Source organism: Aquila chrysaetos, chromosome 1, assembly GCF_900496995.4.
Source record: "Aquila chrysaetos chrysaetos chromosome 1, bAquChr1.4, whole genome shotgun sequence".
Lineage (NCBI taxonomy): Eukaryota > Metazoa > Chordata > Aves > Accipitriformes > Accipitridae > Aquila > Aquila chrysaetos.
In genome coordinates this window covers 26,103,948-26,121,704 of record NC_044004.1, presented here as the reverse complement: position 1 = coordinate 26,121,704, position 17,757 = coordinate 26,103,948, and the positions used below count along the sequence as shown (strand labels likewise).

Genomic DNA, 17,757 nt, shown 5'->3' with positions numbered 1-17,757 from the left:
CATTCCTTCTAGCTTAAGGCTATTTGTCTTCATAATGCTTTAATACTGCTATACTTCATACTTCATTTTGTGAAGTGTCAGTTGTGCATCACTGCCCTCAGTGGTATAATCTGATTTTTGTTGTTCATGACAATATCAAGTTTCTCCTATATATTAACTTGCTAATTAGCTGTCTTCCTTCTACCATCCTGCTGAGTTGGGGGTGAGTGGAGGGTCCATTCTCGTTCATATAGACTACAGTAGTTTAGTAAAAGTACTACAGCCAGCCATAGGATTACCTGCTCAGTGATGGGACTAGACAACAAGTTCCCGGCACGCTTCCCAAATAACCTCATGAAGATACAGCTGAAGCCAGTTCAAAAATGTTACCTAATGTCCGTAGCAGACAACTGAGAATTATTAGGGAGAGGTGCACTTTGAACTATCAATCATGATTGTAAAGAGAATTTATAGCTGCTAGTATACCATAAGCCATGTTTTCATTTCTGCTTGAGCTTAGTACGATATGCAATTCACTTCACATTTCATCCACAATGCAATTCACTTCTTTGCATTCAGATTTAACAGCCAAACCAGGTCTCGAGGGGGCAGGTAACTAGACCGATTAAACACAACCACCACACCCTTAGACTGGGTTTTTAACTCCCCTTTAATAAGACAATACCTATGGAGTAGAAGCACAGTACAGAATAGCAGCACTTCTGCATACCCAATACCAAAGAAGCACCTGTGCAACTCAGTGGGGTTTGTTACAGTCACATACCCAAACAAGGGGTGGCTCTATTTATGCTGTTACGGCAACTCTGATTTTCCATATGGTTTAAATTATATGGTAGCTACACAAGGTTAATTGTCTTGTCACAAAAGGCTTGTTTTCTTCAACTTGATACCTTGTATTTACCAAGGCTCACACTTAGAGACATGCAAGCACCTGAAAAGCATTAGCTATCATCAGAATGGTACAGGTCATTTTCTCAAGCTGCAGGTAAGAGATGCCATCTCTTGAAGGAATATTACCAGCACTCACTCTGGTATAGTTCAAGATAGCCCTAATCTGGTCCTTTGCCCCTGGCAAGCTTGTGTTACATAATGGTAAGATACATCAAAATATCAGTACCTTTCAAATTTATTATTATCTGTTAGCATCTTCACAAGTATTAACTGCAGCAACACTGATGGTAGTATCAAACCTGTTTACTTAAATCTGTCCAATTTTTTTTTTTTTTTTTTAGCTTACATTTCTTCCACCTCAGTTCCATCACTCTTCCAAATCAGTTCTATCTCCTGGCTTCTTGCTGAACACTAGAAGTACTATGTAGTTGTAGCCTTGCCAGGAGAAATGAGGTAAAATAATGATGTGAAGTGTTTTGGTGAGAGAAAAGTGTTCTGGAAAGATAGTAAGTTTATTCATACATCCACCATCTGGTCTTCTGCATTTCTGGAGCTGAGTATAATTATGCTCTGAAAAAAGGATCCTTAAAACTGGCTGCTTTAAATAGGTTCACTCTCATTTTCAGATGGCTTTTGTCTTTCTTTTTTCTACTAAGTTCTTCAAGAAGAATTCACCTAATTAAAAGGCAAAAAAGCACCAAAATGATTTGTAGGTATTTCAGTGAAATAAAGCAAAACAATACACATCCTTACTTAATGCAAGTATTCTATTCTACAATACAATTGTCCTTACCAGTACTTTATAGTAATTCAATTCTATACAACAGCACTTTCAGCATACATACATACAGCCAAACCAAAACCCATAACCCAACACACAACCCCTTCACTCCCCAAATCCTGATCTTTCTCAGGCCCAATTTTATGAAATAGCTCTGGTTCTTTGTGCTTTCCAACAGGCAAAGGCGAATTGATTTAATTAAAAATTAATTCCTATTTCATAAAGTTATCAGCAACTTACAGTGAAACCTGCTATAAATCTCATTTGAGCTGGCAGTAAAACAGTCCAAGAAGCAAGGTGCCCCAGATGACTCTTCTCTGCCCTCTCTTTAGGAAAAAGCAGGATGCTGGATCTACACCACAGTTCCATTAATATCAGCTGCTACTTAATACTCAGTGCTTTGTCAGAAAAAGCACTGCCATAAATGTGTCTAATTATTTCTAAGGCACTGTAAATAAATTCTGCCTAAAGCAACAAAACTGCATCACAAAGGGCCCCATTAAACCCCAAAGCATCCAAGAGGCGGAACGTAAAGGAAATCTTGCAAATTGGGTACCCTTTATCCTGCCCCATGTATTAAGTATAGTACAAACTAGGTTTGGTACAAAAAATTAGCTTAAGCAGCACAGCAACTGTACAAATACCAATTACTGTCATACTGATGCCTTTACATGACCTATAGAAGGTAGTAAGTGTAAATTAAAAAAAAAAAAAAAAAAAAGACTATATGAGGTGTCCTTGAGCTAAGGTGAGCTTTGTTGCTTATTACTTCACCATTTTAACTTTATATAATGTTATGTGCTGAAGAATCTAATGCTTTTCAGTAGTTTACCTGCTTTATAGGAGGAGCGCACTAAAGGCCCACTAGCAGTGTAATGGAATCCAAGATCATTTCCTACTTTTTCCCAGTACTTAAATTTTTCAGGAGTTATGTACTCCTCAACCTGAGTGAAAAGAATTAATCTTGATCAGGTATTAATGCAAAGGAAATGGCTATAGCTAGCATGCAGTGACATGAAATACAGTTATATGGCAAGTTCAAAATTTTACACTCCAAAACTTTCAGCAGTCAAGTCACAAACTGAATTTTCTCTCTGCTTTCTACCAAAAGAATACATTTTATTTGCTTTTCAGATTTAGCTGAAAAGTTTAGAATTTCATTTCTAGTTGTTGCTTTATCATTTTCTTGACTCTGTTTTTGAATGGTCCTTTCAAGCAAACATTTTTTTTCCTCCATGTTACTATATAAAAAAACCCCCAATAGTCCTACAAATCTCTTCACTAACAGTTATTTCAGTGAAAGATAGTAACAGAACAAAGATTCAAGCTCTGGACAGATTACAGAAGGAGAAAATGGTCATTTCCTCAGCTAAAGTGGCACCATTAAGGGAGACCCTATGAGAGAGTGAAAGGGAGCTGGCCTGAGCCATTGTTTGAGATAGATACACAGTGAGACTCTTGTTTTCCAGAATCATGCCTCAGCTCCAGCTGTCTCCTCAGCTAATAGCAACAAGTAGCAATGGGAGTCTGCAGAAAATGGAAGGGATTAAATGGCTGAGGTCATTTTTAGTGAAGAGTCCATAACAGATGAAGATCAGGTTAAACAAGGAAGGAAATTTTCCCCAACATCTGCAGTTAAGGTAAATATGCATATCAAGCATCAATTTGAACGAGGAAACTTGACTGTGCAAGGTACAGACCATAGGACTGCCTATAAATTAAAGGCACTTTTACCTTTAGGTGACGTTTTGTTGGTTGCATGTACTGCCCTAGGGTCAAACAATCTACATCTGCTTCCCGCAATACTGTAAAAACAAAATTCCCTGTTAGTGGCAGAAGGATCACAAGGGATTGTCAGCAATTAGAAAACACCCTCCTTCCAAGTCTGAACAAAGGTCACTCCACAGCACCCCACGGAGGTTACATTCTGCTCTCCAGCAAAGGGAACTTGCAACCTCCATGAGAGTAGCCTCGTACCTCATTCTGAGCTCCATGCTGCTGCAAGACCTGAGCTATCTAGTTTAAAGCTGGAGAGAATACCACTGCGCTGTACTCGCTGCAGTCACGTGTCTCACTGCAGAGATGACATGCTCTTGTCTTTTTTGTCTCACAGCTTTTCATTGTGGCTTTAGGTCAGAGCCTTCATTTGACAAAAAATGGATGCGTGCACATATACTTGGCACTTCTCCACTGTTTCAAGCGCCTTCATGCTGAAAAGATGGGGGCGGTTCTAAAGAGCTATAAACCCAAGGGAAATTGCCAACATCTTTTGCCAGTTTTACACACTGAAGGACGTATGTTCGTTTTGATGCCTGCAGAATCTCATCGACTTTGTATGCTGAAATTTGAGTATATACTAGAATCAATATACAGCAAATTAATTCAGGTAGTCTGCTTACAGAGGGAAATCCAGACACCTGACAGTCAGCTAGCCTGAAGAATTATGTTCACTGCAGGTAGTGGGATGTTCCAAACAAAGGGATGGCTAAGGAATCGGCTTAATATCTCCATGTATTTTCTGTCTACTTGGGCTGGTTGCCCCCAAGTCAAATAGAAAGAAAAGACTGTGTTTTGGTTACAACATCACACTCACTGTTACCCTGGACTCTCTGTTTAGACTGGTACGGTTCTGTAAAGAAACTGGTTCAATACCAGCACATTTACCTGTTCTTTAACTTGTACCCACAGGAGTTGAGAAGGAGAACAAAATTAGAGTAACTGAATGAATGCGGTGGGTAACAGTTTGTCTCCGAATACATCCATGAAAGTGGCCTGAAAACAAATAGCACCAAACCTGAACTTTCATACTCTTGTGGCTAGGAAATGCTAGGCAGGAAGAATAGGGAAATCAGGAACTGTAATTTTATGGCACAGTTTGTGGGACAGCTGCAGAAAAACTAGACTATATCACTGCATTCTAATATATGGGTTGTTGTACACAAAATAAAGTACCAGGTAGACACTCTTTCAGGATATGGGAGAAATGCCATAGGATTTATCAATTTCTTCCTACAAGCAGACTGCATTCACTTGCCACTGTGAAATTTTCTCCTCTTAAAAATACATTTACATGAAACGTAAGAACATGCTACACCTCTGAGGATAGTAACTTTTTTTGCTGAAATAAATTATTTTAAACAATTAGGTCTGCTATTTCTAAAAAGGAATGCACAATAAGGCAACTATGTTGCAAGCCCATTATTTAAGTACAGCAAAGATAAGAATGTTAATATAGTCACACAAAGAAAGTCATAATTTCCACTGAACTCAACATGAGCTGGATCTACCTGTCAAATTGAACCTGAAAGCCATATGAAGCCAAGCATTTCAGAAGTTCAATCCTTTTTAACCAAACTGGTCTTTTTTCCATAAAGCTTAGAAAACATTCCCGCACCAGCAAACTGACTTGCACGTAGAGGCAAAGGTGCTTACAACTGTTTTGCAACGCAGTAAAATTCACAGCTGTGAATTCTGGCACATATTTCAACACCAACTTACATTTCATTGTGGAATACACTTGTTCGTCAGTCTCGCCTAGCCCCAACATAATGGAGGTTTTAGAAATGACGCCGGGCTGGACCTCTTTAGCGTGCTTCAGCACTCGTACAGACTGCTCAAAGTTGGCTCGGGGATCACGGACCTTCCTTTTCATATTTTCAGCAGAAGGGGATAAAACGCGTGCGAAAGGGCGCACAGAAGTTAGAGATGCCAGGAAAGGCGCATCCTGCTAGTTTCTGCACAGCGAAAACGGCAACCTGGCGGTGTCGGCTGCCTAGTCTGACACCGGCCGAACGCCCGCTCCCCCGAGGCACCACCACACGCGCCGGGACGCGCCCCAGCCCCGCCTGCGGCCGCCCTGGCCACCGTACCCCCCCCCCGCCCGCGTCCGGCCCCACCCCACGGCGGGGGCGGGGCCGCCCCGGCCCAGCGCGGAGGCGGCCCGGGCAGGCGACACCGCCCCAGGGCCGCCCCGGGGGCCGGGGCGCGGCGCGGCGCGGGCGCCCTCTGCCGGCGGGCGGCGGGCAGGGCGGCGGCGCGGCGCGCGAGGCAGGCTGGGAGCGGGCCCGGCCGGCAGCGCCCCCCGCGCCATTTCCCCCTGCGCCGCCCGGGCCGGCCCGCCTCGGCCCGGAGCGGCAGCGAGAGCTTCACTGCAGCTCCATGGCGCCGGCTCTCCCTTTCACACCACGCCCTGTCACAAACCCCCTTGTCCCTTTGTCCCTTCTTCCCTTTCTACGTACCGGTGTCGCTTACCTCTGCAGTTCTGGCACCGTCTCCACGTTGTGGGCATACACATCCAGTCCCGACAACGCGACTTTCTCCACAGCTTTAAGGTCCCCTCGAAAATCGGGCGTCAAGCATTCTACCAGGATTTTTGAATTCCTGAAAGGGAGAGACAAAATGAACACACCTATGGGACTTGTGTCGCTGTGGCTAAAAAAAGTACAGCAAAAAAACCGAACAGCACTAAACCAACAACGCCCTGATAAGCAAAGCTAATCAGGATACGCTTCTAAAACAACAGATTTCTGCAAATACTCGTATTACGATTCAAACAAAACCTCATGTGTCTAACTCCTGATTTTACTGAGGCGAGCTGGAACAGAAGGAAAGCCAAGTAATAAATCTAAAAGCGATTCCAACCGTCTCTTGAACAATCACCGTTTATGCGTGATTTTTCAGGTGTCGTTGTTGCAGGTTAACTTAACGTGAGTTTCATATCATCGCTCCAAACTACAGAGGAGCTGTAATCTTGCCTACTGGGACGAGAAGACTCTGCATTATTGCCCGGGACTCTAATCTTGGTGTCCAGGAGCCAGATTTCAGCTCAGAAAGGCAGGCGGGGAAAACTGCAGGAACCTTTCAAGTGCCAAGATACACTGGATAAGGACTTAAATGAGGTTATACAAATTAAATCTGCAGGTAGACAACTATGCTATCAAATGGCGTACAGGGCGCCGATGTAGAGCAAAGGCGGCACAGCTAGGGAAAGCAGGAAGGTACAATCACGGACTTAGAAACAGCCATGGTGGGAACGCGCAAAGCAATCTGATCACTGCTGAAAGAGAAACCCGTCTTCTTCTGTCATGTGGTGACACTGTTACCTAAATCCCCTGTGTCTGAGCCCCAAGCTTTGAGAATGAGCATACCTCAAAAGTATGTACTCATTTCCTGGTAAACCAGCTGCCTGTTCAAAGAAATAATACAGTGCTTAGCTTTAAATAAGCCTGGGCTAAACTGGAAATGCATCCAAATTCAAAATATTTTAGGGCCATTACATGAGAAAGATGAAAAACACGAAAAAACCCAATGGGGACAGATAGGCTAAAGGCAGACTTTTGTATTTGCATGCCTGGAATAATCCAGCTAAAGGTAGTGTTGACCTATATGCAGTACCACATCCTAAAGTTTTAATAATAATAGTGACACATTAATGATATACCTTTCTTTCAGATGAGAGACTGTCTTTGCAAAGTGTTCTGCTCCACCGTCAGGCATATCTAGAAGCATTTCAATTATTCAGTTAACCTTTCTGTTCAAGAAATTTATTTACTTATTAGCAAAGCCACAAAAAACCTACAGATTCAAATTTAAATGCAAAATAATAAAGCAGTCAAACCCCAGACTTATCTTAACTGCTTATGCCAAAGTTTTGCAACAGATATTCTGCCAAGCCTTGTTCTGCACAAAGCCTAACTGTGATCATCTAGGGCAGACTTCAGACGTTTACTCCGAATTTACCTGTCTCTAGGTTCACTGTCAGCCTGTGCACAGAATTCATCTATTTGTGGTTTTGGTCTGAGAAACAGTTCTACAAAAATTGAAATATATATATTATTTCTCTTTTATTGTAAGCCACTGGACTTTCCACCATACTCAAAAGCCTTTACAACGGTTTCCCCCACCTATGTGGTGTCACCACAGAGGAGCTACTACAACCTTAGAAAAAGGCAACTTTCAGTTTTGTTAAGTATAATATATTCCAGGTTTAGTTTTTGGAAGGAAGTTCTGTAATGGTATTGTACATGAATGTTTGTGGGGTGGGTTTTTTTGCTAATCAAGTAATACAACATGGTGTATATGTATGTATTTTGCAAAAAATTAGTTATATTTAGTATTGTAATATTCTTGATGTTTAATAACAGTGTAACTTCTGTTATGTTTTACCAGACATAGAGAAATACTAAGAATATGTAGAAACTTTCCAAAGTGTCAGCACTGTCGACTCCTTTAAAATAGCAATCCTCAACAATTGCGCCGAGTGATAAATGTTTATCAAGGCCTGTGTTTATGCCATGTAATGCCTATGAGAGCTTAGACTGGAAGAGATGAGAGACAACATACTAACCGTCTCTGTCCACAGATGTCAATACAACATAATCCAAGCCCCACTCAGCTATAGCCTTTGCTGTGTTGTAAGGCTCCTTGGGATCCAGTGGAGGTGGATTTTTTGCTGTCTTTACTGAACAAAATCTGCAACCTCTAGTGCATGTGTCACCCATCAGCTGAAATAAGAAAGACATTCCTACCTTTACATTGTACACATCACCATTGCTCAGCTGAGAAAAAGCTGCATGACCTAGGTCAGATAAATCCCAATACTGAGCAAAAAACCTAGGACAGTGCTTTACTCTGAATTACTTGTAATAAACCCACTCCACTACAGTAGAGATTCAACAGTACACTACAAACACCTCAAACATTAATAGAATACTTAAGAAATGGTTAATGGCTTACCATAATAGTAGCTGTAGCTGTAGCATATTCACCACCTCCCCAGCATTCTCCAATGTTGGGACAACGTGCTTCTTCGCATACCTAAAGGTAAAAGACAGTAATGTACCTGTCTTTTTTCCGTACTATTATTAAAAATTATTATTGTATTATTGATGAGTTTCAATACTAGCCTACAAACAAAACATAAATTCCTTCTGCAATAAATGAGGAAATGAAGTTACATGTTGTTCTGTAAGAAGTCATTAGAATAAATAGGAAGAATTGTTTCCTGACATCCATTACCATTCTTTTCCTCTACTTCACAACTCCAAAAAACTCCTCAACCACATAACTGCCTTTTTAATTAGCACAGATTGTCATTAACATTTTAAACTTAAAAACTGATAAAAAGTTCACAAAGCCTATGATGCATCAAAGCATGTTCTTACTCTGGAAAAAAAAAAAAAGAAAAAAGCTCTCCATGCACATCCCACCACTTTTTACCATCTGAAAGGTATATTTAATGAAATACATATATTTCTAGAACTTCTTTTCATGCAAAACATGTATGTAACTCTGAAATTATGTGTGTTTCCATTAAAAAGAGTCACACATAGTATCTTCTGATCTCTTTGGTGATGCAAATAGTAAACCCTAGTATTTAAAATCACAGCAGGAAAAACGTGAAATTGGGCTTGGTTTCAGCATTGAAGATCACGCAAGACATGGTTTCTACCTGTCCTCCACAGAGAAATAATTTTGTATCTCTAAAAAATGCCTTATTTCTACAGGAAAACTTGGTTGGTACTAGAGTTACCGTATGAAGATTTAAACTTCTCAAGGTATTCTTTAGTTTATTGTAGTTCTTTCCCATTGGAATCTTTGTTTTCAGCCAGGGAGGAAGTCGCAGCCTGAATAACATCAAGCAAACATAAAAATTAATAAATTATTTACAGGGTAAGCTTCCGTTAATCTCATAGATCCACTTTAATTTGTTACAGATCCCAATTAGGAAAGGTTCCTTGAAAACTGATGCAACTCAGCAACCAATATTAGCACCATTCATGGTCATAACAGACTTCTCTCTTCCATGTTTTTCACCATTCCAACATTCAAGAATAGGAGTTTGTTGTCATTGGAACATGTGCACCAGTGGGATTTAATAGTGCCACACTGGAGACTGCAACAATTAATGGCAGCGTATGTTACACAGCTATCACAAAAGTCTGATCAAATTTATAACTGGAAATATGGGAGTTTTAAGTGTTTTTTAATTGAGTCTTCATTTTTTGTTTAATTCTATCAACAATATTTTTTCAACACTGAAGTAGGGTACACTCCCCTACTGATGCACATTTGTAATTTAATACAGGCCATGGCATAGGCACTCAAGTGAGAAACCACCACCATGTCTTCATGTTTTGTTACACATTTGAAGTTAATAATGTAAGCGTTTGTTCTTTCTTGAAAAATTATGAAACTTGCATGCCAGTATGGCAGAATTTAATAAAAATACATTGTACACGCTTTGTAGTTAATACTAAACACACAAGATAGTGCGTGGAAGCAACTGCAGTTGTTTAAAATCACAGTTACCTTTCTCCTTTCTGACGCTTTAAATTGCCTTTATACTCAGCCCACGTGCTCTTGTCTGACAACTCTCCAGACACAAAGTCTTGTAAGTCTGGTCCGTTTTGCAGAAACTCTTTTTTTTCCTCCGGCGAAGACCCTGATGTCCTGTACCGGTTACACACATGGCTCCCAGACACCTAAAAGAAGCAACGCTGTAATTTATTGAATTATAAATGTACTAGCATGATACGCTAAACAACTGCTTGTCCTTTCGGTGGTTAATGTACACTTTGTCTAAGCATTTTCCCAATTGCCTTTGAGTTAAAGGTACAATTCTCCTCTTCTTCTGAAGCCACGTGAAAGAAAAAGCACGATCTCTCCCAAAATACCTTCGTACCAAACCAAGTTATACAGGTTTCGGCTATCAGTAACATTGCATGGACTAATTCGAGATTTCGGGGCTGGAACGCAAGGCGTTGAGCGGATCGAGGGCTCGCTGCCGAGCCGGCAACGGACGGTCGTTATTTCGGTGGAGATACGGTAGCAGGGGTCGGGCTCTCGGAAGCGGGGTTGGTAGCCGGTGGGGTCCGTGGCTCCCCTTTCTGTTACTGAGCGTGCCTGCGGGGGCACGGGCACGGGCACGGCCGCGGCAGCTCCCCGCTTCCCTCACGTCCCGACACCGGACCGCCGCGGCCACCCAGGGCTCTGCCCGCCGCCGACCACCGCTGTCACGGCGGCCCCCGGCCATCAGGAGACGAGCTCGGATGACGGCATCGTCTTCTGCCACCGCGACGCGCCCCGTCCCCTCAGCTCACCTCACCTCACCGGGGGTCCGTCCCGAGGTCCCCCTATCTGCCCGGACGCAACGCCCACCCCGGGGTACGCTTCGCGGCCCGCCGTCCGGCGCCCCACCTTGCGGCGCACGGCCCTGAGGCGGCGCCCACTCACCCGTCCCTGGGCCCCCCCCAGCAGCAGCCGCCGGGCGGCCGTGGCGGCGGCCCCGCGGCAGCGGCCCCGGGGCAGCAGCGACATGGCGGCGCCTGCGGAGCGGCCGGCCCGATCGATCCTCTCAGTGCTCGGCCGCGCCCCGTCAGCTCACGGCGCATCGGGCCTCGGCTGCCCTTGCCTCGTCGACGGCTACCTCGGCGCGATGACGCGAGGGGGGTGGCCGGATCGGCTACAAGTACGCGATGACGTCAGACGCTGCCTCTTTCCGCTCTGCTTGCTGCGAGGTGAGGCGCGGGCCGCCGGCGGCATCCGGGGCCATCCGCGGCGGGCAGCCCCCCCGAGCGCCCTGCCGGGGCGCGGGCAGCCTCCCGGGGCGGCGCCGGGACAGCCGCCGCGTTCCGTCCGCAGCCCTGCGGGAGGGACGCCGCCGGGATGGCGCCTTCCCCCCCCCCCCCCCCCCTCCCCCGGCGGTTCTAGGCCCGGGCTGGGCCCCGCTGTGGAGTTGAGCGCTGAGGCCGCCGCGTCTCGCCGCTGCTCTGGGCCCGGGGCGGGGTGTATCGGTGTTGGAAGCGGAGCCCGGCGCCGCGGCGGCTCGGAGGTGGCAGAGGGGAGGCGGGGGGCATCCGGTGGGCGCTCGGTAGTTGCGCGTTCCAGGGTTCGTGCCGGGGAGGAGCGGAGGGGGCGCAGAAAAAGGGCCTTGTCTTCAGGATCTGCAGCCTCTTTCGGTTGTCCTTCGTAGGATGAAGACCATTCTCAGCAACCAGACCGTTGACATCCCCGAGCAAGGTACGTCTGCGTGTGCCTTCAAAAGGCGTTTTGTGGTGCTGACCCCGCAGCCGGTTAATGTGCGTCTGCCTTTTGATTTCCAGTCAGTGTTTCACTGAAAGGCCGGACAGTCATTGTAAAGGGCCCCAGAGGAACCTTGCGAAGGGATTTTAACCACATCAATGTGGAGCTGTCCCTCCTGGGAAAGAAACACAAGAAGGTGAGCGCTGCAGAGGTCGTTTCTCTGCCCAGAGAGGGAGGGTAGCTTTATAGTTAGCCTTAAAACTTCTTGATAGTGTAGGAGATTGAACCAAAACTTTTAGCCACAGGTAAGTTATTTAATTTTTCGCTTGTTTTTGTGTTTTCTGAAAGAGTCTGGTCTCATGGAACATCGGGACCTACTCGGGAACTGGAATTCTTGAAGTTCTCTGATACGTTGGAGTGAATTTGTTGATTGATATTCTTTTGTACTTACAGACAGGTAGTTACTGGGAAGGGGATTGATCATTGTATGATCATTGTATGCTGTGTTTTATGAACTGGCTAGTTTTATTTAGATAAAACTAAATCTCTACGTTTAATTTCCAGAATTGGCGAGTTAGCATCAGGAGAGCAGATGTATTCTAAATAAATGCATAATATTTTTGTACTGTCTTAAAAAGCACACAAAAAAAAGGGGGAAGAGCAGCTGATTTCAGGCACTTTTTCAGAAGTATCTAGTATTTCATTAAAACACTGTACCTCCACACAGTGTTTCATTAAAAAGTTGATAGATAGTACCTGGGAGACTGACTTTGGACAACCTGTTCAGTGTGTAGTGTTTGATAAAATATCTTATCGTTTAAGACGTCAGAATATCTATCCCAACTTCTCTGAAGGTTTGTTAGTAATGAGATATGAAGAAAAAATTATTTTTCATATGTCTGAGGGTTAGGACTTAAAAGACTTCTAGGTGGGCCTTTAGTAGTCTTCAAAGAAACAAAATACCTTTGTGCTTTTGTTAGGAGGGATTCTAAGTAGTTTACCTGAAATTCTTACTGTTAGTTTGTGACAAAAACTTTTCTAGTTTTGAAGTGTAGCTGAAAGCTATGTTATTTCTATTTATTTCTTTTAACACAGCTACGTGTTGACAAGTGGTGGGGTAACAGAAAGGAGCTGGCAACAGTTCGCACAATTTGCAGCCATGTACAGAACATGATAAAGGGTGTTACACTGGTGAGTTTTATTTTGAAATAGGATCACTCGTCATTTTTGTTGCTGACAACAATAGACAGCCCATTCTTTTAGTGAGAGCTTTTCTAAGCATCCAAGGTGTAGCTTTCTCTCTTTTTTTTTTTTCTTTTTTCTTTTTTCTTGCATGCGCTGTCAAACAAATTGTGCAGGTGGAAGAAAGCATGAACAGTAAACTCTGGATGTCTCTTGTGCTCAGTGGCTTGCCCTTGTTAAGAAACTATTTTCAATATGTTTTGGTTTTAGATATCTCCAGTAAGCTTTATGCATCTGTTTTACCTTTTGGATGCATTCTGCTTTCAATATCTGATAATGTCTTTTATCTTAGGGATTTCGTTACAAGATGAGATCAGTGTACGCTCACTTCCCAATCAACGTAGTTATACAGGATAATGGCTCACTTGTGGAAATCCGAAACTTTTTGGGAGAGAAGTACATTCGCAGAGTGCGTATGAGGCCAGGTGAGCCTATCTGGAGATGTACTTTACTATTTCTAACTAGAGTTTCTAAACTATTTTCTTTGGGTACTGCCGTTGATAACAGGAGACGGTGAGTGATTGTTGAAACAGCATTTGCCTGTCTGAGTTTGTGTAGTCTTATGATACCTTTGCCACTGTTTAGATTTATTATTAATGCTTTTGTAGCTTCTTTTTGGTAATGAGCGTTAGCTAATAGCTAATAACTAGTTTAGAGCTGGTTATTGTAATACGAGTTACAAGGAGCCCAGTGTTTACTTTCATCATTGTGAGATCTTGACAGTGTTCATAGTTGGTAAACTGCAGGTGCTTAATTTTAGATCTGTGTTTCTGTTTTAAACATTGTACATGAACTAGTTTCACACCACATCATATTTTTGGTCTTTGAAGTGGTGTTGTATTTTGAATTTCCTGATTATCTAGGAGCATGTGTGATAAACTTCAAAATTATCATCTTACCTGTTGGTTTTACGTCTTGCATACTTGGGAGTTTTGGCAAAATGTCTAACAGAGTAGGCATGTCATGGAGCTTGTTAAACTTCCGAAAGGAGGAGACAAAACATGTCATAAACGCAGTTACCTTAGGACTGTAGGGAAGACTTTCCTTTTTTTTTTTTTTATATAATTCCACTTCTGGTGAAGGTATGGGTAAGGATATTTAGTGTTACTGATGATGTTTTGGGGTGGCTTTAGATGAAAGCTTCAGACTTGCCCAAAACCGCTGGTAGATACAGTGCGGAGTTATTAGGGTGGCTTTGACTTTGATTTACTGTGGGATATTAAGGGTGGATTCGATTATTGTATTTGATTTAAGTCAGCATTTACTTCAAAGATAGTAAAGTGCTGGCTTAAAAGCTAACACCTATTGACTAACAGATCAAACTGTAAAAACTTAATTGTGTTATTCTCCTTGCAAATGAAAGTTTCCTGTTAAGACTCTTGGATGTCCTAGTGTTTACTCCTTGTGAGTACTCGCAGTGTTGCCAGTATAAACATGGTGTGTGACATGTCAGGGGGCAGTAGTTTTTTTAATGACTTAGTTTTGTTTTAATGACCATAAGAACGTGGAAAATGGCACCACCTAGCTGGCGAAGCCATGCTGGCAAAATCTCTGGCTGTAAGCAGTGTTGGTGATTAATGCTGTAACATTTAAGTAGGAATATCACTTGGTTGCTTTCAATCCAGATCGTGACTTGCACTGATCTTTGAGTGCTGAAACTGTGTGAGGGAGGACAGTCTTGGAAGGGATTTGGGGGACTCTTTTAACAAAGTCATGGAAGCTAGTTATTGTCTAGATAGTACTTTATAGATCTGTAAATTGGGACAGGACGTAAATACTGTTTCTTTAGTATGCTTAACATCTTCACCAACGATGTGGATTGTGTGTTTTCCTTTCTGTAGGTGTTTCCTGTGCAGTATCTCAAGCCCAGAAAGATGAGCTGATCCTTGAAGGGAATGACATTGAATTGGTCTCCAATTCAGGTTTGTGAAAGTAGATGTGTGGGAAGGTACAATGATACAGCCACTTTCATCTGGAGGTGTGAGCTTAGCAAACTGTCGTTTTTGTCAAACCCTGAGGTAAACGACAGCACAGAATTTTTTTTTCTTCTAGTCACCATAATTGCTTTTCTTAGTTCCTTATGCTTTTTCTAAACTTAGAGACATTTTACAAGTCCACAGAACTCCCGCCCTTTTTTTTTTTTTTTTGATGGCTGCCTTGGCACCGAACTTTTCAGCTTTTCAGTTGTACAGGTGTGCAGTAATAAACGGGCACTGCCCTGGGCTGCCAAGGCAGGCTCAGCAAAATGCGTTCTGTTTTCATTAGAACCAACAGGATTTCAAGTTGGTGATTCCTTTCTCCAGATTACAGTTTCATTTGTTAGTTGAAATATCGGAGAGTAAACAAAGGCTCCAAGTTGGTTCAGACCTCTTGCTTTGTGCTAACGGTCTTGCTTTGCCTGCAGCTGCCTTGATCCAGCAAGCCACTACGGTCAAGAACAAGGATATCAGGAAATTCTTGGACGGTATCTATGTCTCTGAGAAAGGAACAGTACAGCAGGCAGATGAGTAAAACTCTTAACAGGTTGGTATCATCTTAACGCAGATTGTACATTTGCCATGTGGAGATGGTTACTCGATTTGGGGACTTGACAAGGTTTATCTACTTTAACAAGGCTGTGGTTAAGCAGGTTCCCCACAGGGATGCAGTTGTGCTTGTAAAAGGCATCATAAGAGGTGTCATAAAACTTAAATTTTGCTAGGTCTTTTGACAGCAACTTTCCATCTCTCATCAACTTGGTATTATGCTGCTGTATGGAGAAATATCTAACTCTAAAGTGCTGTATTGTATGCTGTGAATGCTCGTTATGATGGTGGCTGAGAATTTAAAACCAGCTGACCTAGCATCACAGACTGGTTCACAGCTCTTTACAGAGATGGCTCTTAGACTAATGTTCCTTCTGGTTGGACACTGACCTCACTAAAAAAAGTGGCCAGCACATAATTTATATATAAAGGTTTTCTGCATGGTTTGTGTGTAAATGCTTGTAAACAAAGGTCAGTTTAACAATGACAACTATTTACACTGTGTATGTACATTTGTTATTGAAGTTGAGTACAAGGATTTTGGGATAGTGTAAGAATTTTAACTGCTAAAGGAATTTGATGCATTTCAGCTATGTATGGTTCCATACATGGTACAGAACATTTGTGCAGGATGACTGAGACAGGCTGACTTGCAAATAAAATAAATGTTGTGTACCTTCTGAACCTAAACTTGAGATGGAGCGTGCAGGCAAAGTGAGTTTCATAAACTGAAATTCTTCTTATCATGACACTTGCAAGCTACTGAAAAAATTATTTTTAGTGCTATTCCGAGTTCCTTGAGAGACAGAACCACCTGTTACCTGCTTGTTAAACAGTCATGAGCTGTTGTGGTTGAAGGCATCTTTAAGTAATCTTGTCTGAATAAAATTAAGCAAACCCTTTGAGCTATTGATGTCTGTCTTGCATTAAAACTATCAGATAAATTGTCATATGTCTATAAACTTTCAATTTCACATTTGCAGTGCTAAAATCTTTCTAAAAGCTCTTAACTTTGTATTTACAGTTGTCTGGATCCTGGAACAAAAGACCATGAGGCATTATATCAGCAAGGACCAGCTTGAAGAGTCTGATACAAAACCCAGACACCATGAGATGTTTAATAAATTAAAACATATTTCATATCTTGGCCTCTTTTCTTTTTTTTAAGAACTAAATGGTGATTGCATGAACCTGTTCAAGATCTTTGGCTTTTGGAGAAGCAGATTGTCACAGGGTAATGCAAGATAATGTTAGCACTGTGTACGTGTTGCTTCACCAGACTCAGAACATTCAGATGGAAGTCTGATGGTTTGGAAACCTCATGCTGGTGGAGCATGGACCCAGCAGGTAAAGCCATGAAGTGGTAGTTTTAAATCATAGCATTAAGAAATAACAAAAGCATTGTTCTCACAGAAAGAAGACTAGTTCTTTCACATCATTTCAGAACCTCAAACTGCAAAAACTGATTTCCGTGTACAGTTTCTGGAGGGGAATTCAGACTTGTGATGACAGAATGTAGAGTAGAGTAAAAACAAAACTGGAATTGGTAGAACCAGATTTGTTAAGACCATTTAAACTAAATACAGAGGTAGAAGAAGTAGTCTGAAAGTATGATGCCTTAGCTATATTGCTCCATTAAGAAAACCAAGGGCCTGACCTCGAGTTCAGGCAGAGCTTATTGCTGATTTCAGCAGTTTGTGTCATCTGGGGAGATAGCTCTGTTTTTTCTTGGTTACTAATCTTGCCATGTAGCAATATCTAATGGGGATGTTGTGCTATTTCTGTACTATGATAGAAATCACACTCTCACTTGTTACATTGTTTTGAAAAAAGGTTCACAGGAAATACTGGGGTAGTGCAGAAACATAGTTGGCAACAAGTGGCTAAAGCTTAATGTTCAGGAAAGCATCTATGCATGCCTAAGAAGTTCAGAAAACTGCCCAAAGCACCTGCTTGCACAATTCTTCTGAGTTCAACAGGGTTGTGCGGTACTACTGTCTCTGATCCTGGGAAAGTAGTGGTACTAAACTTTGCAGCCATGGAAGTTGTACATGGCCTGCTTCACATTTTTAAAATAAGTTCGGGTGCTGATCAAATCGTGCAGAGAAGGGAGTTTTCCAAAATTCTCTGTGCTCCCACAGTGCACATGGAATTCAAGAGGAGTTTCCCTGTATGCTTCAGTGTGATTCCACGGTTGCTGTGAGTGATAACTAGTCAGTGTCTTTGGGTGGTGGAAGGATGTACACACCTTGAACAGTTGTGCTGGTATAACATTTTCTAGTGGAAAATGGGCCA

At 42.5% G+C, this 17,757-nt stretch overlaps 2 protein-coding genes across 4 annotated transcripts; one reads left to right on the top strand and one right to left on the bottom strand.

Annotated features, from left to right (window-relative positions):
* Positions 1-631: 631 nt before the first annotated feature.
* On the bottom strand, positions 632-11,022 carry LIAS (lipoic acid synthetase). Of its 2 annotated transcripts, none has more exons than XM_030024927.2 (11): positions 10,907-11,022; positions 9,983-10,155; positions 9,204-9,297; positions 8,408-8,488; positions 8,019-8,175; positions 7,113-7,170; positions 5,924-6,052; positions 5,171-5,316; positions 3,407-3,477; positions 2,505-2,616; positions 632-1,566 (listed from the first exon to the last, which is right to left on the bottom strand). In XM_030024927.2, the coding sequence occupies exons 1-11, from the start codon at positions 10,988-10,990 to the stop codon at positions 1,514-1,516; spliced, it is 1,158 nt and encodes a 385-aa protein (XP_029880787.1). In that variant the 5' UTR covers positions 10,991-11,022; the 3' UTR covers positions 632-1,513. The 2 variants fall into 2 exon arrangements, with proteins under 2 accessions (XP_029880787.1, XP_029880768.1); XM_030024908.2 differs by having other exon boundaries at positions 10,871-11,005.
* A 99-nt stretch (positions 11,023-11,121) lies between these two features.
* Positions 11,122-16,602, top strand: RPL9 (ribosomal protein L9). 2 transcript variants are annotated; one of them, XM_030024871.2, is made up of 8 exons: positions 11,122-11,190; positions 11,646-11,692; positions 11,776-11,891; positions 12,791-12,886; positions 13,230-13,362; positions 14,779-14,859; positions 15,342-15,460; positions 16,487-16,602. In XM_030024871.2, exons 2-7 carry the CDS (start codon positions 11,647-11,649, stop codon positions 15,446-15,448), a joined length of 579 nt encoding a protein of 192 aa, XP_029880731.1. In that variant the 5' UTR covers positions 11,122-11,190; position 11,646; the 3' UTR covers positions 15,449-15,460; positions 16,487-16,602. The 2 variants fall into 2 exon arrangements, with proteins under 2 accessions (XP_029880731.1, XP_029880741.1); XM_030024881.2 differs by lacking the exon at positions 11,122-11,190 and adding an exon at positions 11,482-11,504.
* Positions 16,603-17,757: the final 1,155 nt, after the last annotated feature.

Excerpts from the sequence above, each read along its gene's own strand:
- LIAS (XM_030024908.2), bottom strand. The coding sequence starts at position 10,990 with ATGTCGCTGCTGCCCCGGGGCCGCTGCCGCGGGGCCGCCGCCACGGCC. Across the intron at positions 8,176-8,407 it reads CAGCTACAGCTACTATTATG|CTGATGGGTGACACATGCAC; the intron begins GTAAGCCATTAA and ends TTCTTATTTCAG. Across the intron at positions 5,317-5,923 it reads ACGGTGCCAGAACTGCAGAG|GAAGGTCCGTGATCCCCGAG; the intron begins GTAAGCGACACC and ends AAATATGAAAAG.
- RPL9 (XM_030024871.2), top strand. The coding sequence starts at position 11,647 with ATGAAGACCATTCTCAGCAACCAGACCGTTGACATCCCCGAGCAAG. Across the intron at positions 11,693-11,775 it reads CGTTGACATCCCCGAGCAAG|TCAGTGTTTCACTGAAAGGC; the intron begins GTACGTCTGCGT and ends TTTGATTTCCAG. Across the intron at positions 13,363-14,778 it reads CAGAGTGCGTATGAGGCCAG|GTGTTTCCTGTGCAGTATCT; the intron begins GTGAGCCTATCT and ends TCCTTTCTGTAG.